Here is a 25,226-nt window from a genome sequence, read left to right as displayed (position 1 = left end):
GCCCATAGACACCACGGCTAAAGGCTAAAGAGACCACATCCGTAGATGAAAGTACAGTGCAGGAAAGAACAAAGAGCAGAAATGGAATCAGACAACCGTTCAGCTGGTCACCCGTTTGACCCAGAGGCTGCTGCTAGGGCCATAGAAGTCGTTGTCATCGCGCTTCTTCCAGGCGCGCAGTAACTTCAAACCAACCTCATGCTCTTCTTTTTGAATGTCGGCCAGCTCGCTGTTGAGACTGGCGACCGTTTTCTTGACCTCTTCACGAGCGGCCATATCGTACGCGATAGAACTGGGTTGGATAACTTGCGTCAACTCGTTGATCATTGTGTTGATATTCGCCTTGCGACGCATGAGTTCGTTCCGCTTTGCTTCCAGCATGTCAATACGACCCTGTGGAGTCATCTCAGCTGGATTTGGAGGGAGCGCCTTGTTCGAGATTTCGGACGGAGTGGGCTTCCTGGCAGGGCGCTTGCCCGGCGCAATAGCACTTGGCACCGGTCGCGATCGAGACATGATTGAGCGAGTGGTATCGGTAGACAGTTGAGATGCTGTGTCAATGACGCTGGCGGGTGGGCTGGGAGATATGCTGTTTCGCGGACTTGGAGTCGCGCTTTCAGCTTCGGTGGTATTACAGGTAGTCACGCTGAAGCGACTTGTAGGTTCGTTATGCTCATTATCAGCGAGGGTCAAGTCAGTCAGGCTAGCGCTCAGGTCGGGGCTTGATACAAGATCCACGCGTGGCGGGGTAGTGCTGCTGACGCTGACGGCGCTAGCGTTCCTGCTCTCGGGTACGTCATGTCCATAAGGCCTTGTCCAAGGTTGCTGCCTATGGTTTTGTTTGCCTGCGGTGATTATCGTGGTAAATGTCCCAGTACTTCCCACTATAGGAGATGGAGTGTTTTCTCTTAGCCGGTCGCTACTCCTGGACAGGTGCAAGCGGGATGATGATCGGTTCCTTGGTTTCTCCTGGATCGGATAGACAATGGGTGAGCGACCGCTTTGCCCTCTCCATGGCTCTCGATCGGCAAATGGAGTCGCTTCATTGGCGTAGAATCGATTACGGGACTCGGATACTTTCTTCCTCGAATGAAAATGCTCCTTGCCCCAATCGATAAGCTTTGAACTGTTAGATCGCTGGCGGGTAGCAGATACATGTGTTTCAAAAGATATAATGCCGGGGTTGACCTGTCCGATTCTCCCCAGACCACTCGTCGGTTCTCCAGAAAAATTGTCCCATTGTGTTGCCTTTGCCCTGGACGGGTTAGGCGATTGGTCGAGTTTCGAGTCAGCACGCTTTCGAAATACAGGGATATGGCTTGAAAATTTTGCTGCTGATCCGTCAACGCCAGTTGCTTGTATCGAACCATTTTCTATAGGGGAGACTCGAGCGCTGTCTTGGCTGCGGGGAGCACCGATAGGAGAGTCAGGCGGAGAGATGTCGACACTCCTCCTTCTGCCGGCGTAGCTATCGTCAAGCTGCGGCGGAGACTGGTATGTGTCACTGATCGAGCGTTGACGATGATGGTCGTAGACAACAGTATCCCGCGAATAGATTGAAGACGCCACCCGTTGGCTGGGCTCCGGCTGGTACGTGGTGAATTGCGAACTGAAGGGACCACTGGAATGGCTATTAGCGGCATGCGAGGACGGTAAATAGGGGCACCGTACGGTGATAATGGCAAAGTCGGCAATGCTTTTGCAGAGATGTCTCGGTTGTGATTGACGGTAGATAGCTGTGCTCGAATATCAGTCGGCGCAGGAGTGTCGCCGGCGCCGGACGTCTTGCGAGTTCTAAGGGATGCTTTTGCCCACATATTGGCCTGTCCTGAGATTGAGAGATTAACGACTGCTGACTATGCTCCGTACCACGGTCTCACGATAAAATGGACTCACTTTGGTTTCGTCAAGACAACCAGCGAATATAGAGAGAAATATGAAAGTAGAAAATCCTGTTCAATGGACGCTTGGAAAGGGATTTGCGAGGTATGCAGCTCAAGCGAACGACATGCCCGCACGTCGTTTACAAGGGATTGGAAGTTGGCTCGAGGCGGGCTCTCGGGCAACGGTTCAAAACAAAGAACTATAGTAAAGAGGGGAAAGGCCGAAGGCTCAAGGAATGAAACACTAAGGAGGGGAGTAAAAATCACAGATTGAAAGAGAATGGCACATATAATAAAGATGGGCGCAGCCACAGGCTTGGTGATGAAGGAGAGAATGGGAAAGAAATTTGTTTGCGTGGGAAGTGAAAAGAAATGAAGGCCCAGGCCAACACATCTGGGAGATCAAACGAGGATCGACTCGGGATATGCCCACTGTTCACAAGCACGAGATGGAAGACCCCGGCCTTGTTTCGGGCTAGCAGTTCTGGGTTAGCAGGCCCTTGTTGGATATTGTGGCCCCATCCATCTGAAACTTGCTTGTTATAAATAGGTGGTCTACTATTAATTGTCTCCATTCGCGCATCTGATCGTCGTTGTTACTCTGAATATACGGTAATCAGGGGCTTGTGGTCTAAGCGCAGCAGTTGCATTTGTCAAGATAGGATCATTAAGTTGCAGCCAATACATGCTCTAGGCTCAGGGAGTTGCAACTCACTGGCGAACTGATTATCGCCAAACATTGCGCACTGGAATGCCAGCCCCTTCTCGCCGTTCCTGCCGTTCTCGCCGTATGAGGTGTCCACATACATACATTACAAACACCGCTACAAACCAATTCATCTCGAACTGTGTGTCTACAAAGGACGACTGATCTTGTTCAAACACTCTATTGCTGGAAAAAAAAAATCCCATAACCTACTCTTATAATACTCGCGGTATGTGACTGATATGATCGTGGGGGTACTCGACACAGTGCCCCTAATGCCTACACTGCTTGACTCCTTGTATTACTAGAACGAGCGCTATGCAAACACTAGTATTGTGTATCAAGAACTACCTAGGCTGTATGGCACCCATACACGACATCAGGTATAGGCCTGATCACAGACACTAGAATATATATATGCCATTATGTCAAACCTGTACTTGGAGGATATGTTCTTGTCGTATGGGATGGCTTTATCCTGCTCCCTTCAACTCGGGCCTCTTCCGCCTGGAATATATATTCCAAGGTGGCGATACTTTCTCAGGCTCAACTGTATTGTATAAACTGTATTGTATTTCACCAATGCGTCGAAGCTTCGTTCAGAACCTCGCTCAGAGTCTTGTATTCTGTATAGCATGTTGCTATGGCATCCATGGCACGGGACTGGGACAAGCTGAAGTCCAAGAGATCGAATACGAACTGAAATCAGATGGGATTGTTCTAGATGAGTAGCTGTGTTAGACAAAGATGAGTTCGTGCTCTAAGTTTGAGTGCTTTAAGCCGCATGCGGGACGCTGCCTGGTGCAGCAAGACGGACAATAAGATGCCCCCCTAAGCAGGCCTATCTATCCAGACGTCTAGCCATTCTCCCGCTATCTCCCGTACTTTTCACTTGAAAAATACGTCTCTCCTACCCAACAACCATCGAAGTCGACCTCCTCCCTCGAAATGAGACCTACAATAACATGACCGGATTCCCTATCGTTTTCGCGCTCCAGAACGCCGACGCCGCAGGCACATTCGGCCGGGACATCGACTGGCAACCCACATGGTTGGGGGAAGCGAAGACGAGAAGTTTCTCGACTACTATACTTGCCCGCAATTAGTCGACGCCTCGGCCTCAACGACTTTTGGATATCTCGCCGGCGAATATCCAGCAATCCGGGAAGGATATACCAGGGAAAGAACTACTACATACGCCCCGGCATATACCGTGTAGCTTGGAGATACCTGATATGACATGCTCTGAGACGGAAAGCACCACGTGGATTGACAGAAGTACAATAATTGCACGCGCTAGCAGCAGCGCGACTACACCGTCGTTGCCGATGGGAGTGGGCTCGGCTTTGATACCCCGTCATAAGTGCCCGCTGTATTCCGGCAGTGGACGGAGGGGAGTGAACGTCCACTGACTATCGGGTCCGGATTTAAGCATATGAAGACCCGGATACCTGTGAGACACAACTCAGCCAGGGACAGCTCTCTTATCTGAAAAACTTGTTTGACGGACATAATGCATCAGAGGTGAGTCTAGCCTTGAGAAGTGGGACGTGTTGGGTGAATCTGTTGCGGCGGTTCTTGCGCCAGAAATGGCATATCTGTTGCTTGTAGACCTGGGAATAGCTGCGAAAGCTGCATTTTGCCAAGTCAGGTCAGCTAAGACTTGTTTAACCAGCTCTAAGTTTGTGATTATTGAGCCCTAGTGTATTAAGAGCTATTCCATCTATCGGTTGCCTGATTGGAGAGAATGCTTTAGTATACATCACGTGATATCATTGCCGTCATAGATTACCGACGAGGCTACGGCCGGCGACTGACATGCGATAGTCCCGGTGAGAAGCAAACACCATCAAACTCGTATCTTCCTCCGATCTTCTCTCCTCCAGTATCTGGTCTCCGTTATCTAGTTCATCACAGTTCTTTACTACTTAACCCATCATGTCCGCAGGTACGGCCCCCACACTTCCTCACGAAATAGACCGACGTATACTAACCGGCCCATTAGAGGGAACAGCTCCGCAAGCAGAGGTGTCAGTACCTCCTCGGCACCATCCCACCATCACAAGCCAATCCTAACATATGCATTTCAATTATATAGGGCTTCAATCGCCACCCCGATCAACCTCATCCTCTTCTCTGCCTTCGCCTTCCTCGTCTACACGCAATTCCGCCCTAAGCCACCTGCCGTGCTCCCTAAGGCCCCTGCCCCCGTTGTCTTCCGCACATTCACGCCCAAGACACTACTCCCCTTCAACGGCGAGAATGACAAGCCCGTCTACCTCGCGGTACGGGGACGCGTCTTCGATGTTACACCAGGAAGGAACTTTTACGGACCGGTATGTTACTTGGACTCCACCGCCAGCAAATGAGCGTTATTTTCGAGGTACAGAACTGACGTGGTCGTGGGTAGGGTGGACCCTACGAGAATTTTGCTGGCCGGGACGCATCGCGCGGTTTGGCCTTTCAGAGCTTTGATAAAGAGATGTTAACGGAGGATTTGTCGGGTCCATTGGATGATCTTAAGGATTTGAATGCGGACCAGCTGGAGAATCTGCAAAGTTGGGAAGAGAGGTTCCTGGAGAAGTACCTTGTTGTTGGAAAGTTGGTCGCCGAGGGGGATCCTGAGGCGCCCAAGTCATAAATTGAAGAAGATATTTTTTGCGGTAGCTGTATGTGGACCTTTGAAACGTTGACGGGTTCAGCAAGTCTAAAGATGGGTTTAGGTGCAAACAGACGCAGAGCATTGTGGAGGCTAGTAAGTCGGTGATCTATATAATAGCTGGCAAGGTAACGGGCTATCTTGGGCTATTGGATTGCTATACTTCTAAGTGTTCGTTCCGTTTATAAAAAGCGAAGTTTACGAGCAACGATTTATATGCCTGGAGAATTATATTCCACGTTAACTTTCCAGGGTTACTTTGTTTAACACTTCAGGATCAAGATATATCTTCATAGAACAGGTCATAAAACTGCACAATCTTTAACTGTACCATTAATTGGGGTTATGGAATGAACATCACGAAAATAATTATATGCCGTAAGACCCTCTGTACACAAAAAAAGGACGCTCGTTCAATCATACGCAACCAGCTTTCACTTCATCACCTTCAGAGTTCAGATCGAACCTCCTCCGCCTTCTTTTCCGCTTTGTCCTGCAACTTCTCAGCAGCCTCCCGGCCCTGAGCTCTGCCGCTCGCTGCACCAATCTTCAACTGGTCTAACAACCATTGTGCAGCGCCGGTGAATTTGGCGTACAGTGCTCCCTGGGGTGTGGAAGTGCCGTATCTGAACCAATGGGCGTTGCGCCGAGCCGCAGCGCGGAGCTCGTTCAGCTCAGTGCCCTGGTAGACTGGGACGCCGTAGGAATCGAGATACTGCTTAAGATCTGAGTCACTCCAGGTGTCAAATGTAGCGTCCTTTGCGCTGGCGGTGGCTTGTTTGAGGTAGGAAGTTGCGGAAGCGAGCTGAGAGCCTCCGGCTTTGGTGGCCTTTTCGTACGTGTCTTGGGCTTCCTTAACGAGTTCGTCGCGGGTAACCCCGGCGCGATGAGCGACTTTCGAGTTTACAGAAGAGAGGTACTTCCTATGTTGTGTTAGTATCATGTCCAATTTTTAAAATAGAGTGACATACTTCAGGTGTTCAGTGTCCCAGGTGTCAAAGGTCCAAGCGGACCAGCCAGTGGCAGCCTTATGCTTGTTGAGTCTGACTTGAGCGAGGAGCTCATCGCGCTTGTTCTTCTGGGGAACGGGAACGCCTCTGGCATCAAGGAAGGCCTTGAGGCGTGAATCAGACCAGGAGTTGATGGCAGTATCGAAAGCTTCCTGAGACTTCAAGCTTGCGTTATCAGTAGCACGTGCGTACTCGTTGCCAGCTCTGGATGTAGCAGCGCCGATGTATTCGGAAGCCGTTGAGGACACGGAAGAGGAAGCGGAAGAGGCTTGGTCAACGAGAGCAGCGCGATGCTTTCGTGCCAAGGCAATGAGCTCATTGCGTTTGGAGCCCTGTGGAACATGAATACCGTGCTCGTCGAGGAATCTCTTAAGATCGGAATCGGACCAGGCACTAAACAAGGCTTCACTCAAGGTCTCCTGTGCGGCATTGGCTGACTGGACTACAGAGGCAGCAATGTTCTTTGCCTGCAGACTAGCTAGCCGGGTGTTGCGACGAACAGCCGCGATCAGACGGTCCCGAGTGGTGGGTTGAGGAGCAGGCCATCCGCGCTCATCGAGCCAGAGCTTCAGATCGGAATCACTCCACTGGTCGTACAGCCAATTGCCTGGGTAATGAGCGGCTTCACCAAGCTTCTTTGCGACGGCCTCGTAGTTCTCCCGAGCCGCCTTGAGCAGGGTGTCCCGACGGCGTGGCTGCGGTGAAGGGATACCATGTCGGTCAAGGAATGCCTTTAACTGAGAGTCGGTCCATCTAACTGAGTTAGCAAGATCGCATGTACTTGCATTCAGAAACTTACGTATCAAAAATCCATTCTTTGGTGTGTTCCCAGCGGTCGCCGGAGTGATCTGAGAGCTGACCAAGAGGTTTCTGGACCTTGAGATCCCAGTTTGTCTTCACAGCGTTCTCGAGTTCTTTTCGGTCAGCGGGTGAAGGGTATGGAATGTCTGAGACAACAGTAAGCTTTCTGCAATAGAATGAGGAGGATGTGTCAGTACCATGATCAGCAAGCCAGCGTTCCAACTCAGTCTCGTGCCATTTGTTGTAGACTAAGGAGAGTGTTAGTGGTTTAGCCTAAGCACTGGAAAGTCTCGAGATGCCCACCAGCTTTGCTGAACCAGTTGGAAGCTCCAACCGCCTCAGCGGTTGCAAGAGCACACACCAGCCAGGAGGCTAGTTGTAGCTTCATCGTTCGGGTTCAGTCTTGATATCTCGTACTGTTTCGACAAGGTTAACTATTATGAGCAGATGCTGATACTGGATTGATGAAGCCTTAGTTGAGGCTAGACGAGATGATATAAAAATCTTGAAGACCATCTCGCTTGGGCAGGTTTTTGTAGGTGACCACGGAGTGACGTATTGACGCGTTTGGCGTCATAGGCAGAGTAAGGGTGGCATTATTGGCTCGACCACACATCGTGCAGAACTCACTTAGCTAGTGGTGTCATTGTTCTAGGTCGCTGGACTCGCGCAGATCATTTTGGCGATATTCCTTACCGCATTCACTCTGATCTCGCTTGCTACTTTCACCTCTGAAGCTATACTGATCGATGACGCTATTGGAATCTATAAACGGTAGGCGGTAGATACCGTCAGAACCCTTGCTTGGCGATCCCAACGAGACAAGGTCGGCCCACCTGATGAAGCTATCCCTTATACGGTGGGAAATGCGGAGAATAACCTTAACCTCCCACTCCTTCCCCATCGACGGACGAACTATTCCATCCTTCGTTCTTATGGTCCGTGGACAGTCACCGGTGACGCTTGAGGAACTCTGCTAGAAAAAGAAAAAGCAAAACCACGGCTGAAAACATCTTCTCCCACGGGAGGCATGTGTTGATATACGGTCGAACACCTGGTGGTTCCGGTAACTGCCTCTGCCAACTCAGTACCGACAGGTGCCCAACGCTTGTTTAAGAGTCCATATCCCGCTACGAATTCTTATTCCTAGCTACGATCCTGTACATCATGATGGCTTCTTCTGATACTCAATGCGGGCACCTGGTTTCGCCAGGCCTGCTGAACTTTGTTCTGTCCATGTATGTTTCCCTTCCACAACTCGAGCGTAGTCTCTAATCCAAATCAGCTTGATCGTGCTCGGAATCCTCGTTTCCTATCTGCCGCAGTTAGTCCGAATCGCCGCTCTAAGGAGCTCCTTTGGGATTTCGCCTTATTTTGTGTTGTTGGGAACAACGTCGGGCACATTCGCTTTGGCAAACATGGTGTCGCAGCGGCAGACGCTGCAAGACGTCTCATGCTGCAAGGATGTCAGTGGGTTATCGTGCTTTGCAGGATTACTAGGGATTCTGCAGGTTGCAACACAGCTGCTTAGCTTTTTCGCGATGTAAGCTTCGACCTCTGCTTGCCGAGTTTGCGAGGTTAACTTGTCCTGCAGACTCACTCTCTTTGTTGTGTTCTTTCCCAAAAATCCGTTGGCTCCCCTTTCAGTACCGCGGAAAGAAGGACCTACTTATCGGACCGCACTGGTTGTGGCCTTTATATGCATAGTCCATGCAGTGGTTATGTTGATTGTTACCCTTGCGGTTGGCTTCGAAAAGCCCTCGGCGCTTCAATCTTGGTCGAATTTCTGCGGAATTACTGCCGCTATCCTCGCCTCTATACAATATTTCCCTCAGATATACACCACCCTCAGACTCCGCTGTGTAGGCAGCCTGAGCATACCAATGATGTGCATTCAAACGCCTGGTGCGCTTGTTTGGGCAGGCAGTCTGGCCGCACGGCTGGGCAGCAAGGGCTGGAGCACGTGGGGTATTCTAATCGTCACGGCGTGCTTACAGGGCACACTCCTTGTCCTATGTGTGTTCTTCGAGTATCTTGGCCCCAATAAAGGCCATAGCCACGACTATAACAAGGACACCGCACCAAGCCAGCCTGGTGAAAACAGTGATGCCCAAGATGAGGACGGCCCATATGAAGAAACGCCACTTCTCCGAGACAGCCGTTGATACGGCTTTGCCGGTAAATAGGTGTTTGATTCCGTCCATGACCGACCAATGTATCATATATTGCAACCGAATACTGCGCAACCTTGTTGGCCCACCGGCTTGGCGAGTTGCGAGAGTTTATGTAAGTAAATAGCATGTCTGATCAGATTTACTATAGAATAATACAGGATGATCAGCCTCTCAAAATATCCAAGGCCAACAGAAGAATCCTGAGAAGTGCAGCTCAGTAAATTCATTCAAGAGTATACCAAGTGGAATCTCATAGAAGCGGGCGGAAACAGGAGCGATGCCTCAGCATCAGCAGACAACTAGTGAGAAAGCCGACCTAATTGTTCCATCCTCTAAATCATAATATTCATAAATTCTTCTCCTATTAGGATAACGGTCCCCCTCCAATTTCTCGTACATATATCATTTAAGCGTTGTAGATCAAACGGAAGACATCGTTGAGGACGAAGTAGCTTCCAGCACCATCAGGCATAAGCTGGAAGGTCTGTGTGTAGTTCATGGGGTTCTTTTCCTCATCGACCTGTACGGCACAGTCAGCCGTATTCACCGTTTTAGTTTATAGAACATACCAGGAGAGCACCCGTAACCAAGACCAAGATGCCACCATGCTCACCGGAGGGCTGAGCATCTAGGGTCGAAACCTGATGTTGCACCTTCTGGAAAGGCAGAGACTATTTTCAAAGCAAGTTAGTGGTTTGGAAGGGACGAAAATCTAAGCCGAAACAGCCAACTGTGACTGCAGCAGGACTGAGATAGAAGGAGGATGCGTGTCGGGCCTACTCACAGTGAGCTTCTCAATGATACCAGCCACACCTTGGATGGCAGATGTCTCGAAGGTGAGCATGGAATGGTCGCGCTGTTGGATGCCCAAACGAGTCAGTGTTGCTGTTTGATGTGGAAGTGGGGTGTTGGGCAGCGTACGTAGAGAGGCGCAAGGCCAGCACGGTTACCATCAAAGGTCTGATAGTAGAAGGTAACGAACTGTTCTGTTTAGAAGGTATCAGATTCCATCTTCCTCTCTAGTTGTTGCTTCGCAGGGTAGCAGAGTTGACGTCGACGATCGCGAAGTCAGTAGAGATGAGGGCAACGTACGAGCGATGGACTGGAAGTCTGGAAATAGCAAAAACAGGTGTTAGCAAGTCGTCTTTCACGTAGCGTCCAATTGTGGCTTTTGTTGTCATGGAGGGGTTGATTTCTGAGCCTCCAGGAGGGGCAAACAAAACATTCAAGAGTGCTGCGACGGTCGGTGCGGAAAGGAGGGGGGCTTACCGGCCATGATGATGGTGATGGTCTCAGGAGAATGTAAAGGGGAAGTAGAAAAGAAGATGTAGGATGGACGCGATAGAAGTAACGAGGAGAAATGAGAGTGATTGCCCGATCAACAGCCTTAAGAGAAGCTTGAGGAGGAATTCCCGAGATTGGAGAGGGGAAGAGGCACAAATTGTGGGCCTGGCCTTAGCGCTGCCTTAAAATCCAAGGCATTAAGATAGTTAACTAGTTATGCGGTACAAGCCTGGAAGCACCTACTGAAAAAAAGGACTAGTGTTAATATAGAGGCCTGAGATTGTGTTCAATCATTCATACATATCCTGAACTACTCTATCCTGCCTTCTGAGTCCGAGTCCGAGTCCGCAAACATGTCCTCCGCTTTGGGCCGTGGTTTGCGAACGGGCCCAGCTGGTATTTCTGGGGGTTTTTCAGATTTTGTCTGAGGCTGCTCTTTTGGTTTATCTTCCTCTTCGATCTCCTCGCGCGGGTTTTCATCTTCATCAATGTCTTCTAGATCGCTATCTTCCATTGGTTCGCCATCAATATCACTCATCGCCGCACCGTCGATGTCCATATCTTCAGCAACCTCTTGATGGACCTCCGCCGAAGGGGGTTTGCCTTCTGAAGAACCGCCTGGTTCAAAGCGAGCAGCAGCAGATGAATCCTCGTCAACAGCCTTCCAGCGGCTCTTGTTCTTGGAAACTGCGGCAGCTGCTCGTTCAGACTCTGCTTTCTCCTTCTCCTCTCGCAGCTCTTCTTCCGTGAGCGGTGGCTTTTCGAACACCTGGAAGAAATGCTCCTGGCTCGACTGTGGAAATACGCACCACCCTTCCCAAAGATGTAAAAGAGAGCCTATACTGCGCTTCCACTTCTCTGCCCTCAGCCGTCCCCAGCTCAGATCTTTTTCAAGTCTCCCTAGGTGTTCGAATACTTTATGCGTTTTCAATGCTGATTCGAACAGCTGCCGATATCGCCAGGCATGCCGTACCCCGCTGGTGGCGGATGAGGAGAGGATATCAGAGATCAGATACAGTCCAACCAACTTCGCGGAGGACGTATCTAGTTTTTCTTTCCCTGCCTTATCTGTTGGCGCTGCATTGGCGCCATCACCATTCTGCTCTTTTCGAGCGAGCCCTTTCTCCAGCTCACGATCAGGGTTCGCCCCAGTGTAGACAAAAGGCTCAATAATGTTTGACACAATCATTTCAACCACCTCGTCGGCCCCGGCACCTGCGTGTTTAATGGCGAATGCGGTGACTCGTGCCACATCACCTTTGCGTAGCTTTGCATGAGTGGTAGGAAGTCGTGCCAGGAGGTGAGCCAACTTCGCCTTCTTCAAAGGATTCATATGGCCTAAGCCTTCATTTCCTGTTCCAATGCCGTCGGTGGGAGGCGGCCCACCATGTTGCCGTCGGTCGTCCTCTCCATCGGATATGTCCTCATCCGACGAGTCGTAGTCTTCGTCAGACACGAGTTCATCTAGTCGAGTAGTATACTCGAATGTAAGCTTGTCCTGAGGAATCCACATTGCGCCGCCTTCAAAGATCGGGAAAGGATTTTGTGAGTGTCCTCGTTGGTCTTTGGAGCGGCTATTTGTGATAATATCCCATAATTTCCATCGATAGTATACTCCGCCGGGGCTTCTTGCATCCCATAGCCACGCCCATTTCTCCTCCTTCTGGACTTCTGGTCGGCTCATGAGAAGGGCCTCGAACTCGGGGCCGTAGTTTAGCAAATTCTCCAAGGTTTTGTGGATAAGTCTAAGCTGCTTCAAATCAGAGGGTGCTTTCACTTCCACTTGCAGAGTAGAGCTGCTGCCACCATAAGATGGCCCATAGGAGCTCGGAGGAGCGAAGCCACCCCGATGCAGACCAGGCGGTGGTGCACGGTTAAGTCGACCCCCCAGCTCCGGGGCTACCGGCTTTGCTCCAAATGGAAGGGAGCCTGTGGAGGAGGGCCCGATGGCAACTGTCGAACCAATCGCAGCGGATGATAGATGCCTTGAAATAGACAAATAGTAGCCCCACCCGAGATACCGGTTCTGCAATGCACTGACACTGCTATCAATATCAGATGCAGCGGATTCACTTGCAAGGGTCACAATGGCTGAGACCGACTTGCGTTCGGTGGCGGTCTGGCCCGAGGGCCGTAGGAATTTGACATTGTCGACGGTCAACACCGTAGGTATTAGAGCCTTGACCACAGATTGAGAGGTCCCAGGGGGAAGAGACGCAAGATACAATGTCGGCTTAGCCGCAGCCCTCTCAGCCTCCTTCGCGTCCGCACTACCCTCATCCTCATCGTCCGATGCGCGAAAAGCGGACTTAGCCGCACCGGCTGCATTATCAAATCCCAGCGTCCCCTGCGCAGATTCCCAATTCCTATGTAATGGTTGAAAGCCTTCGTGGTTGCGTTTTCGAGAGAGTGATGTTGGAGGCGGTCCCAGCGTCCCAGGACCACTCATGCGCGGACCGGAGCTCGTGAAATGTCGTTTTGCAGGCCCTCCAAAGCCAGTGTTCCTGTTCGCAAATCTATTCTGCTTTCCCTCAAATGTCGAGCGCTCAGGGGCCGGGGAATCATCTTCGAAAGATTTGACAAAGTCCTCGTACACCGCAGCTGTCTCGGCGCGTTCGCGGGCACGTTTGGCTTCGGCTTCGGCTTTCTGGCGTTCAAAGAGCGACTTCTTGGCCGGGGCAGACAGCTTCGACGAGACGTCTGGGAAAGCCTTGTGTTTGGAGTTGTCTGCCATGTTGACGAAGCTGCAGGAGCAGCAGACCAATCGTCAAGGATGTCGCAAAATCGAACTCGGATGTCAAATGTCAAGTCTCAACTTGTATGCGGCGACAGTTCGTGAATGGAAAGCTGTTTGGGGCCTACTCGGGGCGGAGGCGGAAGGGCTGCTGCTGCCTTGGGGCTCAGGCCAAAATTTGGTGCATCCTGCGGAAACCAGTGACCTCGCCTATTAACCAACACATTGCCTGCGACTGGCTACTGCTTTATCATCCTATCGAGGATAGTCAACTAGAGCAATGGCAGCTTCTCAGGTGCAAGCACTCCTTCGGTTCCTCTCACAGGATGCCAAAGTGCCCTGAGCGACAGCCATGGGCAAAGTACATGAGCTTCGGAAGGGAGATCTTACGACGTACGTATTGCAGCAGTTCTGGCGATCATTATTGAGCACTGACTTGCTACCAGCCCAGAGAATATAGCAAAGGAGGGACTCAAGCCATTACAGGAGGTATTCAAAGAAGACAAGATGGCCAAACAAGTGCTAAATGCTGCAAAGAGAGCATCCAAGAAACGTAGCGCACCTACAGAAAACAAAGATGGATCGCCTCAAAAGAAGCTTAAATCGTCATTACAAAGTTCTACGGATACTCCATTTACAGTGGAAAGTGCACTGGCTCTTCCGGTCTCAACAGCCAGCGAAGAAGAGCTCTCAGATGTCGTGCTCATCACAAATAGAGCACCACTAGTGCTTGCCTTTGCTGTCTGTGTTCTGAAGTACACAATGCCTGAGCAGCCAATATCAAGTAGGCTTAGCCTGGCCCAAGCTGTTGTTAGCGCCAATAGCCGCTCAAAAGCCATCAGCTTGGGTCTTGAAAGCGACAAACCTGCTGAGCAGGAAGGATGGGGCGACGGTCTGCCCACTATTTCGGTCTTGGGCAGGGAAATCAAGGTGTTAAAACGGTGGGACTACAATCCTCGAGAGGGTCGACCCTCGCAGGAATCTCAGGGCGCGGAGGCCACTTCTGATGACATATTAGGGCAATGTCTTACGGACGACTCGGAGCCCAGGCCATCGCTTTGGGGTATTGATGTTCTGGCGTTAAAACGTGGTGAATCATATCCGCCTGAGACAGCTGCGAATACAAGCAAGGCGCTTCCAATACACAATCCAGACGCAGCACGCTCATATCTTCTCAAATCGTTCATGAAATCACCTGATAAAGATCAAGGAGAGTCAGCATCATCAAAGAGAAAGAGCGTAACAAAGATCGAGACAGAAAGAGAAGCCTGCTTAAGTCATCTCCTACGGTCTATCGATATGGTGTGTCAATCATGGGCTTCCACGCTGAGCGCAGAGGACCTGGATAGGCGTGCTTGGTCATGGTATGTCCGTGTGAGACCGTCCGTTCAAAGTGGAATAGAAGGATGGGGAGAGAAAGGAGCTGTGAGGCTGTCAGACATACTGGCCTTGAAGAGGCAGTCCTGACGAATTGGTGAGTTGGCGTGGTCACTAAGGTCATTGACATTTCTTTTGATGAGCAGCTTGCAGTAGTACGAGCGCGGGTAACAGTTTTGGTGTGCTGGCGCCAGCCTGCCATTATTGCAATGAATTCGTTCTGGATGGTTTCAGGACAATTTTGAATAAGACTCTGGACATCCGTTGCCATATTATCACCGATTTGAGATGCCAGAACTGGAAGAGAATATACGAGCATTCATCGTCAAAGATTTTCGTGAAGCCGTCATTAGTGGCTGCCGTCTATTAACCTAACTTCACTCACTCCTCAAGGCTTGCATCATCGAAAGACTAAAATGGTATCTGCGTATCTGGGAGAAATCCCCGTGCAGTAGCGCCTCCTTTTGGGCATAATTTCCATGCCATAGGAGAAACGCTGACAGCTCGTGCATGCACCTGGTTACAACGTCTGAAACAATGTCTTGTTCTCGAACTAGGTCCGCCTTGGGTCGAGTGGATCTCACGTCATGCAATGAGAATCCAGTGGGAAACGAAGGGATAAATCTCTCGATAATCGAGGTCTTGGATCCGGGACACTCCTAGGGCGGGAGACTGACGATTTTGGGCCAGCTTGGCTTTCATTGAAGAATATCGTTGGATAGCTTGAGTATATCGACTCAAGTAATGTCGGACGAGCTAGTCGAATGCGCTGCTGGCAGCACGGTTACTTTTACCATATTATGACCGTGTCCACATCCAAGTACCGATCAGGTGACCTCACTGCGCTCCTTGCGATTTGATGACGACGATGAGCCTTTCGGAATGCGGAGTCAGCCTCAATGGTTCGTAGACAACGGGGCTCTTTCACATTCAAGTTGAGTAGCGCTATTTGATCAGACAGTACAAAGAACTCATAGCGCCAATCTATAAACTACGAAGTACAGAATCCTGCTTTGGTTCCACCAGTGACCCGGGTCCAACGGTTCTGTCTCCGTTTGAGTTTGGATAGAATTCCGTCCCTGACAGACTGACTGTCCAGTTGGGGGGGTGATACAATTCCTGCCGGATAATGGTTGCGAACAGCGGGAACCCTGCTTTCGACAAATTACTGCTCTGCAGCTCTGTACTCCGTATGGTTGAAGGTTTTAAGATGCCAAGGACCGGCGGGGAACAGTCAATTGAACGACCAAGTTTGGTGACATAGAAGGCTGTCGCGGACTCTCGGTGATAGTTCGGTTATTGTCCTCGCTTTTTTGGGCCACTTCAGAAACACTAGCCTTATGCATCCTCCACCGAGGATGATCCGGAACACACCAGCAGGGTATGATTTCGCTCGAGACATGGTTGGGCCGAGGATACTGAGGCGCAGCATGCGCTTGCATCACTAATGATCATCGGGCCAAGTACAAGCGAAGAAAGACATGATTAAGCTGAGGATATCGTCTAGTCTTCGGCCACAGGAATAGCACAGGAATAGTAACAAGATGCCATGGCCTTGAGAACGAACTGAAGGGACTCTTATCTCCCTGATGTACTCAGTAGACCCCCTTCCAAGGACAAATGATACACTGTGGTCGAATTATTTTCTCAGCCAAGAACAGAACCAAGCTAGTCCCGAAATTGACGATTCATTCCTCATTCCTCAGGCGCCCGCCCCCATTGCCCTCTCAATCCTCTTCCCTCCCTCTCATCACAGATCTGCCTCCTCGCCCACTACTGACGACCATCCATCTCGACACTTTAACGCCTCCACTACCGACTCTCCGGCTCAACTCGCCCGATTTAACTTCATCTCCTAATCTTTGCTCTGCCGCCAGGGTCGCCCCTCCGTTCTTTTGTCCTCCAAACCTTCCGCGGCCATTCTCCAACACTCCTTTGCCGTGGAGCCGACAGCCTGATTCGAACCAACCTAGGTGCCGGATTGACTCGAACCTTCGGTAAGATTGATCGATCCGACTGGGAAGCCCGCCAGGGCTGTATAACGCCATGTCTGGGCGTCTATCTTCCGATCATTCTCGCTCCTATTCGCAGTCTTCTCGGTCTCGATCCGGGCATCACGCCCCTGATTCAATGCATGACCAATCTACGTCTGGCCGCTCGTCAAATCCCAATGTCTTCGCAGACGAGTACTCTTTGGAACCCTTGGAGTCGGAACAATCGACTCTAACGCCCCGAAGTCCGTCCATTTCATCTATTGCGTCCTCACATACCCTTCGATCATCATTACCCCATCACCAGAAGCCTTATGATACATCCGCAACCGACAATGACAATGAGCAACTAGAGAATCCGTTCCGGGACGACGCCCGTCTCTCGTTCGAACAGGATACAGTTCAACGTTCCAGCTTACCTCAAAAAGGGTTTGATCTATCGTATCGCAACTCCGTCACATCAAATTCAACAGTCCACTCGACAGCGCAGCGCAGTCAAAGCACGTCGTCCCGCTTTTCACTCCCCCCTCGTGCCCTTAGTCCATATACCGGTGCCACCGGTCCAAGTCACCCATACGCGATGTACCCGCAGGTCGGCGTTAGTCGCTCGCCCAGTGTGGCCACTACCTCCACAATCCGCCCGGTAGACGGGCCTTTGATAGACTCAAATGGTCCGCAGCATCCGTATGCTATGTACTCACAAAATGTTGTGGTTGAGGAGGGATTAGATGATCCGATCATTCCACTGGGATTTCCGGGACACAATCACGAAGCGTATCAAAGACCGCCCAATCGTGCCGCTGATGATGTTGGCGACTTAATCGGACCAGATGGTTATACGGAGCAGCTTCCACCATATTCTCGTTACCCTGAAGGCGCTTCACCTAAGCTAGAACCCTCTGTTGTCGCACTTCCGGATGACCCGATCAACTCAAACCAAACCAGCCGTAATAGCGATCGAGGAGCTGCTACATCGGATGCATCTTCCAGGACAATGGTTGCTGGGACGGTGACTGCTGGAACAATGGCCGCTGGAGCATTAGCTGCTGGAGACCAACCGACTGAACGCGGGGGTGGAGCCCTGGATGGACCACCACCTACGGGTGTTATGGCGTTTGAGGAAAAGTTAAAGAGAAGGGGTCAGAAGAAAGTATGCTGCGGACTCCCGGTTTGGACATTAGTCTTAATATCGGTTGTCATGATTGTTGGGGGAAGCATTGGGGGTGCTATTGGAGGTATTCTGGGCGCCAAAAAGGCCGCAGAGGAGGCAAATGACTCCCCGGAAACGACTATTCTTACCATGACAGTTCCGCCTCGAACAGACGCAACTCCTTTGACCGCCACTCCGTACAACATGCCACCTATACCAACAGGCCGGTTTGCTATCCCAGCCGCGCCGAAAAACCAGTCAAAATTTTGCATCCTTGATCAAGATCAAACTCCGTCATGGGGTTGTTATAGCCAGAACCCTATTCCGATCGAGGTTGGAGGCAACAAAGACAAGACGATTGATTTCTACAGCGACCCGCTACCAAAGACTCTGACTTATGGTGCTCAGGCCCCTTTCTTCACACAACCGTCAATGCCGCTCGACCTGGTGATGGATACAAGTGACCTTAGTCTCGGACCTGCTCTGAATTTCTTCACATTTTTTGACAAACTGGTGGTAGTTCCTGAAGATACTTTTTCATCATCAGATCTATCGGCACGGACAGTTTCAGAAGACGAGGTATTCGCCGGTATACATCACCGCAAGCGCTCGAGTGATGTGGGAGATCGACCCTGGTTTTGCTGGTGGAACAGTACGGCCATGGAGTTTTTCCTCTACATTAATGAAACTACCAAAGAGTCGCGATACTCATCTTCTGACTTGAGTACGAGCAGCAAGTCTAGTGATGATGAAGACAGCAAGGTCTACACTACAGATTCGCTCTCACGACGGGGTAGCTCGCTGTCGAACTATCCACGCAGGATCAAAATGGAGGAAAAGAGAGATAATGCGGAGGCACACGCCCCGTACTGTCAACAAATGCAAGTTCTGGATGACGGGGCATATACGACAGTTTCCCCCAAAACTATTGGAATTAGCGTGAACGAACCAACAGCGACAACAACAACAGGGCAATATGGAAGCACTACTCAAACGGCAAAGGCGCAATATCAAAGCATTTGTTATTGTGTTTCATTGACCGACTAGTCTGGCTTGTCCGAAATAAACATCAACCAACAACGGCTTATATCGTGGCGTCGGCGTTATCAAGGCATACTTACCTATGAGCGATGGCCTCTTCTCGTGTGGTCTACATGATTTCTCTTTCGGCGTGATGGTTTTGTTCCTTGTCCATTAAGAATGGCATGTATTTTGTCTGATTGACTACTACCTTTGTTTTGGCTTTTCAGTTTATGATATCACTTGTTTTCATCCTTGTGACGCTCTGCCATGCCTCGGTTGGATCTCGACTCTCGTTTACTGTTATTTGTCTAGTTACGCGTACGGCGTTCAGTGGTATATCACGGTGCATATGGTCCTCGGATTCCGCCCAGTCGCTTCTTATTTCTGCTCGACTTTGGATCTTACCACATCATTTCGATAGCTATGTGCCCGGTGTGAATGATGTCCTTGGGCATGAAGACAACCCTATGTTCAGACATCTTGAGAAATCAATACAATTACTGATGTACATTCTGGGAAAATATCACTCCGTGACAGAACGACCTAAACTAGTAGCTTCTCACTGCTTCGTAAATTTAGATGTCTCCCTCGCCTTAGGAGCGAAGATCCGGAAGTATGACGGCCAACAACGTCATATGCTCGTCGACAACCAACCATACTTTTATGCACGCCTTCATATAAATTGGACGAGGTTTATCCGTCGTCTCCAAACTTTTTGATTTAGTCACATACCCGCGTATATCTTGATTCAAAAACATAAGCATTGCCAGCCATGACCTCCCTCCTCCGCTACAGCCGCTCAATCAGAGCCGTCAACCCTAGGACCTCCCGATTCCCTGTCTTCCTTCAACAACGATTCTACGGGCAGAGCACCTACGGAGATGGTGAAACAAACCCTGGAGAAGACAGGAACGCACCGACCCGTGACATGGAGCATCCAGGTGCGTGCAATTTGTCAGCTCTGCCACCCACTGCTAACACTTACTAGGAGCACCACCCCCAAACGTCAGCAAAGAGAACTCCACCAAGTCCCAACCTTCATACAAGCAGGACGAATCCAGGAGCGGCGTGCTCGAAGAGGATATTCCAAAGAAACAGTCCGACAAGGCTAGACCGGTCATCAATGATGGCCGTCAGACATCGAATGTGAAAGAAGACGGAAACACGAAGTCTGACGTGCCCGAGGATGTGAAAAAGCATAATGAAGAGATTGATCAGAGGCACGACAAGCCTTATAATCGAATTGACGATGGGGGAAAGGTTGGGAAGGGATTCTGGGGGAAGCTGGATGGGGCAGAGGGTTATTAATCCAGTATATGTGTCCTCACTTCTATCATGATCGCCGGTTTTAAAATCGATAGAAGTCGGCTTATCTTGTATTATATTATATGTTAAGATGAATATAAAATGAGAATATAAAGCGATTGACTTTTTAAATGCGTAGATTGCTGTAGGTTGACTGCAGGAATCGCGAACCAGCCAGATTTACCCTGAAGCTCTTTAGCGACCACTGCGGATCTCTCGTGTCTTGAAGCAACGTAACCCCGACTTGAGCTCTCGATCAACTCCGTCTCCACGTTCTGCAATTGCGTCGCATCGCAAAACAAATCAGTCACTCATTTAAAATTCTGGACTTCAAAATGGCCAAGGACAATAAATACTCCGTCATCCTTCCGACCTACAATGAACGGAGGAACCTCCCTATCATATGTTGGCTCCTGGAACGGACATTTCGCGAGAAGTGAGCGGCGTCCATACCCATACAGTTACTGATCAAATGAATCAAACAGTTTGAAAAAGGAGGGGAAAAAAAAGCTAATATGTTGTTAAACAGCAAGCTGGACTGGGAAGTAATCATCGTCGACGACGGCTCCCCGGACGGTACGCTCGACGTCGCCAAACAGCTCCAGAATGTCTGGGGCGCCGACCATATCGTCTTAAAACCTCGCGCTGGAAAGCTCGGCCTCGGAACTGCCTACGTCCACGGGCTGCAATTCACAACCGGAAACTTCGTGATTATCATGGACGCCGATTTCAGCCATCACCCGAAGTTCATCCCGGAGATGGTCCGCATCCAGAAGGAGACAGACGCCGACATTGTCACCGGCACGCGTTACGCTTCCCGTGACGGCATTCGCGGCGGGGTGTACGGGTGGGATCTGTTCCGGAAGTTCACGTCGCGCACTGCGAACTTGATTGCGGATGTAATGCTCATGCCTGGTGTGAGTGATTTGACGGGCAGCTTTCGATTGTACAGGAAGAGCGTGCTGGAGAAGGTGATTTCTAGTACGCAGAGTAAGGGCTACAGTTTTCAGATGGAGATGATGGTCAGGGCCAAGGCGATGGGGTACAAGGTTGCGGAGTGCCCGATCACATTTGTTGACCGGCTGTATGGAGAGAGTAAACTGGGAGGCAGTGAGATTGTGGAGTATTTGAAGGGTGTCTTTAATCTCTGGCTTAAGGTTTGATTTTCTCTGCCATTCTTTTACCGATTTTGCTGTTTTCACCCTTTACCCAGTCTTTGATGACCAACGCACTTATCTTTCCTATGTCTGTATATTAATGCTCTCTATATCCGTTTGATAATCTGTTCTTGTTTTACCTTACACGCGCTCTAATTCGGTCCTCAAACCCGATTGAGATAGCTGAGGATGCGTTCAATCATCCACGCCTGACCTTCGTCTCGGACATTGTGACTCGCCCCCGGAATGATACCACTGATTTCGTCGTCCCACTTCTTTTCCCCTCTCGCATTTGTTGCACGCTTCCATCGTTCCAATAGAGCTTCCTTATCTACCCAATTGGGGCAATACTCATCACTGCCAGAATATAGCGCCACTAGAGTGGTCCGCAGCAAGCCGCGCTCGGCTATCCGGCCAAACGTCTCACCAAGCCTTTCATCCGTCAAATCAGAGCTAAACAAGTCATCTTCTGACGGCTTCTCAGGACTCTCGGGGCTTGCAAGACTCCAGAATCGTCTTGCACTAACCGGAGTGACAGGATCCAACCCTACCAAACCTGAAAGCTCTATAGGACAGATTGCACGAGCGGGTTGCTCCCGTGCAAATGTGACAAGTTTCTCATATGCCTCGCGGGCCTCTGGGCTCTCCTTCGCGCATTGCAGCAGCGCCTCTCGATCCGATACTGGTGCTTGCACGATCGCCCCATCCACGGCTGGACGCGTGAGGCTATGTACGCCGTCCACATCAGGATTGCGCGGGGTCGGATTCGCCGAGTACAGGTAGTGTAGCACATCCTGGCTTCCTGTCGAATGGCCCATGATGACTACCTTGGCTCCGCTTGTAGTTCTCTGCTTCAGGTTACGGACATATTCGATGCACTGGCCGATCTCTTCAACGTCTCGGTCAAGACTACCTATCCCCCAGCCACCGTAGGAAGACGATAGATGGAGATGGAAGAGGGACCATTCAGTTGGTTCTAGAGCGTTTGCAAGTCCCTGGACGTAGGGGACCGTGTACAAGCCGTCTGTGAGGCCGCCAATGAAGAGGAGACTGTGCGGCTTGAGAGTGCCTGATGACCTGAACTCAAAAGCTACCAAGCGGGGTGCCTGTCACAGTTGGTATTAGGAGTCTATATAGTGTAGGTAACTGGACACATACATAATTGTGTAAGATTCCTGGGTATGATGGTAAGGCCATATTGACGAATTGCTGTTATGTTGGAAGATGCTTGGAGCATGCACAGCTATCAATTAGCGGGGTAGACATCGACAAGACTTGAACCAGAAGCGAGCAGTTTACCGAGTAGCTTAGGTTCCAGTATCTGATCAACAACGAACCGATTCCCTTCTCCCGCTTTTTTGTCTTATTGATATTTGATTTTAAAGAAAAAAGAGATGTCATACAAGCCCGGGGCCTGACATCGCAAATATAATTACAAAATCAACCAACACCAAGTTGAGTTTAGATCGACAATACAGCTCTGCGTAAAATATAACGCCAAGATATACGCTAAACCTGATCGGGAGCTATGGTTCCCATCTTGGCATCATTCTTCACGACTCGACCCTCCTTTCACTCTATAATTCGTTTTTCAAACATATTACTGCTGACATGCCCTTTTTTACATCAGCTTCTACAAAGTAGCTCTTTTACCCAAGTCAGCTACATATAGAAATGCTAGCTCAAGAGCTGTGAGATAACCTGAGAGAGCTGCTTAATCGCAAGCATGCCCTCAAGTCGTAGATCCGGTCGCTTGTCCGGTGTACGGAAGACCTACACAGTTGACCCATTTGCGGAAAATGACTTGGATCTAACCATCTTTGGGGAAGAGGATAGCAAGACACCGCAGAATAAGGGCAAAGGGCGAGTTCAAGGGGACGATGACTCTGACGAGGAATTCCAGGCACAAGAAGAGGAAGAGGAAGAGGATCCTGATGGTGATGTATCTGAGGCTGAAGAACCCAGTGCTGAAAATGCTGGCGAAGGAGTCGATGCAGCAACTTTCAAAAGCCGTCGTCTTAAAGGCTTCCAAAAGCCGGTGCGACTCGATCAACCCAGGTCAACCAAGAAGCGGCGTCCCGACGGCGCTATCGTGCTGACTGGTGATGAGACTCATTCTCGAGGAGCTTGGAATCCGCTTGAACATGCAGGGAAATCAATTCATTTGCAGGTGACGTTTGGGCTCGATGAGAGGGATCTCCTGGCTGTTCTGTATACGAGGGATAGGTGGTCAAGGGGGATTGATTCTACGTTTCCGACTCGGGTGTCGTTGGACGAAGCAGAGAGTTTGCGAGATTACAAGTATGGTTTGACTTTCGGAGTTGAGCCGGATGATTATGAAAAGGAGAAAACGAGCAGCTGGGACTGGTATTATGACGATGATGGTCCCGGAGGGCGATTCAGAAAACGCCAACGAATCGAGCAGATCAATGAGCAAGAAGCATGCCCGACCTTTTTGCCTACACCGAAACAGGGAAAGCATACTGTGCTTATGGGCCCCGCTGGCAACCAAATGGAGTTCAATCTGAACCAGTACGAGGTCTTCAACTTTGGGGATGCGTGGGGAGAGCTCAAGAGTCGGAATCAGAAGGAAACATCCAACAAAAAGAAACGGCAGGGCTGGGTACTTAATATTGGGCAGCGCATCCAGTGTTTGGCCTGGGTGCCGAACCAAAGTGGCCGTGACCAGTTTCTATCTGTGGTAGCTCCAATCACGAATGAGCAAAAACAGATGTATCTAGATCCTTTGAAGGACTACGCAGCCGCAGCATTTCGGTCCTCCGCACCCTACCCATGTGCCCTGCAGATCTGGGCGTTCAAAGCTAGCGAGGATGGCGGTCTCACGAAAACCATTGATATGAACATCGAGCCCAGCCTACGGTTGATTTTATGTACCAAATGGGGCGACTTAAGGCGAATGGCCTGGTGTCCTATTACCCGAAAGCCGCGGGATGAAGATAACAAAGGCGGCTTCAGAAATTTAGGGCTACTTGCCGGGGTATGGGGCGATGGTTATGTCCGAGTTATTGACGTGAAAGTGAACAATGATCCCACAAAGACCGAATTTTGTAAGTTTTGCGGTTGTATCAAGTGGTGGATAGACACTAACATTGTGAAGACAGAATCGATGTCCCAGTGTTTGAGGCGCGGCCCCCATCCACAGTATGTACATGTGTGGCATGGATGTCTTCGAGTGACATTGTTGTGGGCTGCGCAAACGGATTCGTTGGCGTATGGAGCATTGCGCCGCCCTTTAATGAGCCTCAAACTGACAACCTACCTTACTTTTACCATCCCATTCACACCACTTATGTTCTCAACGTCTCGCCCGGTTATCCAACTCACGCCCATTTGGTGGCTACCACCTCTATGGATGGAGAGACGCGACTAACATCAATAGTCGACCATGAAAAGGACGTGGTCGAAACAACTCGCATGCGAGTGGGCTCGCCGTATCTGACCTACTCGCCCTGGCTACACTCATTCGTCTCTAGTGATGAAAACGACTTTGTACGTCTGTTGACTTTGCGGCGCTTCTTCACCACCCTGGCGGTCGCTCGGATGCCGAGCACTGTTTCTGCTTTAGCGACGTGCAGCCCCTGGCACCCTAGTGCGCTTATTGGCTGTACTGGGGGAACAGTAATCTCGACGAATCCCTTACGAAGACTATTGCATTCCAAGGAAAAGCAATGGCAACAGGCCTGGTTCTCGCATACCTGGGTTCAAGGAGAAGACCCAAGCAGTCCCGGGGTCAGTCGATTCTTCGATGGTTTCCGTGCTGAAAGCATCAGTCTGTTACGGAATATGACAGGGGACCGCAAGATGGTCAATGGGACTATGGTAGTCACCATTTACGAGGAGGAGACGCACGTCACGGCGCTGTCGTGGAACCCTAACCAGTCATGCGCGGGATGGGCGGCTGCCGGGCTGGGATGCGGACTGCTTCGAATTGAGGATCTGGCCATGTAGCTT

General features: G+C 50.3%; 13 protein-coding genes across 13 annotated transcripts, besides 1 other annotated feature; 7 read left to right on the top strand and 6 right to left on the bottom strand.

The window, feature by feature from the left end:
* Nucleotides 1–25,226: part of a sequence feature (contig 1.84 954..621812(-1)) that runs on past both edges of the window.
* Nucleotides 100–2,228, bottom strand: ANIA_04938 (uncharacterized protein; the record flags this gene model as incomplete). The annotated part of the gene is made up of 3 exons (XM_657450.2): nucleotides 1,897–2,228; nucleotides 1,672–1,828; nucleotides 100–1,621 (listed from the first exon to the last, which is right to left on the bottom strand). Exons 2-3 carry the CDS (start codon nucleotides 1,815–1,817, stop codon nucleotides 100–102), a joined length of 1,668 nt encoding a protein of 555 aa, XP_662542.1. The 5' UTR covers nucleotides 1,818–1,828; nucleotides 1,897–2,228.
* ANIA_04939 (cytochrome b5-like heme/steroid binding domain-containing protein) lies at nucleotides 4,418–5,562 on the top strand. The gene is made up of 5 exons (XM_657451.2): nucleotides 4,418–4,537; nucleotides 4,595–4,619; nucleotides 4,688–4,925; nucleotides 5,000–5,258; nucleotides 5,313–5,562. Exons 1-4 carry the CDS (start codon nucleotides 4,528–4,530, stop codon nucleotides 5,228–5,230), a joined length of 504 nt encoding a protein of 167 aa, XP_662543.1. The 5' UTR covers nucleotides 4,418–4,527; the 3' UTR covers nucleotides 5,231–5,258; nucleotides 5,313–5,562.
* On the bottom strand, nucleotides 5,575–7,637 carry ish1 (double-strand break repair enhancer MSC1). Its single transcript, XM_050611568.1, has 5 exons — nucleotides 7,363–7,637; nucleotides 7,257–7,307; nucleotides 7,058–7,205; nucleotides 6,220–7,011; nucleotides 5,575–6,171 (listed from the first exon to the last, which is right to left on the bottom strand). Exons 1-5 carry the CDS (start codon nucleotides 7,445–7,447, stop codon nucleotides 5,697–5,699), a joined length of 1,551 nt encoding a protein of 516 aa, XP_050467585.1. The 5' UTR covers nucleotides 7,448–7,637; the 3' UTR covers nucleotides 5,575–5,696.
* Nucleotides 8,230–9,224, top strand: ANIA_04941 (PQ-loop repeat-containing protein; the record flags this gene model as incomplete). Its single annotated transcript, XM_657453.1, has 3 exons — nucleotides 8,230–8,297; nucleotides 8,345–8,602; nucleotides 8,654–9,224. The coding sequence occupies 3 exons, from the start codon at nucleotides 8,230–8,232 to the stop codon at nucleotides 9,222–9,224; spliced, it is 897 nt and encodes a 298-aa protein (XP_662545.1).
* Nucleotides 9,007–10,607, bottom strand: ANIA_04942 (Ran GTPase-binding protein ntfA). The gene is made up of 6 exons (XM_657454.2): nucleotides 10,503–10,607; nucleotides 10,326–10,343; nucleotides 10,155–10,219; nucleotides 10,018–10,089; nucleotides 9,803–9,904; nucleotides 9,007–9,753 (listed from the first exon to the last, which is right to left on the bottom strand). The coding sequence occupies exons 1-6, from the start codon at nucleotides 10,507–10,509 to the stop codon at nucleotides 9,640–9,642; spliced, it is 378 nt and encodes a 125-aa protein (XP_662546.1). The 5' UTR covers nucleotides 10,510–10,607; the 3' UTR covers nucleotides 9,007–9,639.
* On the bottom strand, nucleotides 10,828–13,251 carry ANIA_04943 (SWAP/Surp domain-containing protein; the record flags this gene model as incomplete). The annotated part of the gene is made up of 1 exon (XM_657455.1): nucleotides 10,828–13,251. One exon carries the CDS (start codon nucleotides 13,249–13,251, stop codon nucleotides 10,828–10,830), a length of 2,424 nt encoding a protein of 807 aa, XP_662547.1.
* Nucleotides 13,759–14,998, top strand: ANIA_04944 (uncharacterized protein; the record flags this gene model as incomplete). Its single annotated transcript, XM_657456.1, has 2 exons — nucleotides 13,759–14,615; nucleotides 14,782–14,998. 2 exons carry the CDS (start codon nucleotides 13,759–13,761, stop codon nucleotides 14,996–14,998), a joined length of 1,074 nt encoding a protein of 357 aa, XP_662548.1.
* Nucleotides 16,525–18,816, top strand: ANIA_04945 (uncharacterized protein; the record flags this gene model as incomplete). Its single annotated transcript, XM_657457.2, has 1 exon — nucleotides 16,525–18,816. Exon 1 carries the CDS (start codon nucleotides 16,675–16,677, stop codon nucleotides 18,814–18,816), a length of 2,142 nt encoding a protein of 713 aa, XP_662549.1. The 5' UTR covers nucleotides 16,525–16,674.
* Nucleotides 19,029–19,271, bottom strand: ANIA_11453 (uncharacterized protein; the record flags this gene model as incomplete). The annotated part of the gene is made up of 2 exons (XM_050611567.1): nucleotides 19,029–19,089; nucleotides 19,198–19,271. The coding sequence occupies 2 exons, from the start codon at nucleotides 19,269–19,271 to the stop codon at nucleotides 19,029–19,031; spliced, it is 135 nt and encodes a 44-aa protein (XP_050467584.1).
* ANIA_04946 (uncharacterized protein) lies at nucleotides 19,565–20,100 on the top strand (the record flags this gene model as incomplete). Its single annotated transcript, XM_657458.1, has 2 exons — nucleotides 19,565–19,733; nucleotides 19,781–20,100. The coding sequence occupies 2 exons, from the start codon at nucleotides 19,565–19,567 to the stop codon at nucleotides 20,098–20,100; spliced, it is 489 nt and encodes a 162-aa protein (XP_662550.1).
* ANIA_04947 (dolichyl-phosphate beta-D-mannosyltransferase) lies at nucleotides 20,433–21,260 on the top strand (the record flags this gene model as incomplete). The annotated part of the gene is made up of 2 exons (XM_657459.1): nucleotides 20,433–20,533; nucleotides 20,627–21,260. 2 exons carry the CDS (start codon nucleotides 20,433–20,435, stop codon nucleotides 21,258–21,260), a joined length of 735 nt encoding a protein of 244 aa, XP_662551.1.
* Nucleotides 21,329–22,451, bottom strand: ANIA_04948 (uncharacterized protein; the record flags this gene model as incomplete). The annotated part of the gene is made up of 2 exons (XM_657460.2): nucleotides 21,329–22,360; nucleotides 22,413–22,451. 2 exons carry the CDS (start codon nucleotides 22,449–22,451, stop codon nucleotides 21,419–21,421), a joined length of 981 nt encoding a protein of 326 aa, XP_662552.1. The 3' UTR covers nucleotides 21,329–21,418.
* ANIA_04949 (transcription factor TFIIIC subunit TFC6) lies at nucleotides 22,981–25,223 on the top strand (the record flags this gene model as incomplete). Its single annotated transcript, XM_657461.1, has 2 exons — nucleotides 22,981–24,322; nucleotides 24,373–25,223. The coding sequence occupies 2 exons, from the start codon at nucleotides 22,981–22,983 to the stop codon at nucleotides 25,221–25,223; spliced, it is 2,193 nt and encodes a 730-aa protein (XP_662553.1).

The sequence above is a fragment of the Aspergillus nidulans genome, chromosome III (genome assembly GCF_000011425.1).
Source record: "Aspergillus nidulans FGSC A4 chromosome III".
Taxonomy (NCBI): domain Eukaryota; kingdom Fungi; phylum Ascomycota; class Eurotiomycetes; order Eurotiales; family Aspergillaceae; genus Aspergillus; species Aspergillus nidulans.
This window is presented reverse-complemented; position numbering and strand designations above follow the sequence as displayed.

Coding starts and splice junctions, on each gene's coding strand:
- ish1 (XM_050611568.1), bottom strand. CDS start 7,447: ATGAAGCTACAACTAGCCTCCTGGCTGGTGTGTGCTCTTGCAACCGCT. Junction 7,308..7,362: donor CAACTGGTTCAGCAAAGCTG/GTGGGCATCTCG, acceptor CACTCTCCTTAG/TCTACAACAAATGGCACGAG. Junction 7,012..7,057: donor AAAGAATGGATTTTTGATAC/GTAAGTTTCTGA, acceptor TAACTCAGTTAG/ATGGACCGACTCTCAGTTAA.
- ANIA_04939 (XM_657451.2), top strand. Junction 4,620..4,687: donor ACAGCTCCGCAAGCAGAGGT/GTCAGTACCTCC, acceptor TCAATTATATAG/GGCTTCAATCGCCACCCCGA. Junction 4,926..4,999: donor GAAGGAACTTTTACGGACCG/GTATGTTACTTG, acceptor GGTCGTGGGTAG/GGTGGACCCTACGAGAATTT.
- ANIA_04942 (XM_657454.2), bottom strand. Junction 9,905..10,017: donor GTATCATTGAGAAGCTCACT/GTGAGTAGGCCC, acceptor CTTTGAAAATAG/TCTCTGCCTTTCCAGAAGGT. Junction 9,754..9,802: donor TGGTTACGGGTGCTCTCCTG/GTATGTTCTATA, acceptor TGTGCCGTACAG/GTCGATGAGGAAAAGAACCC.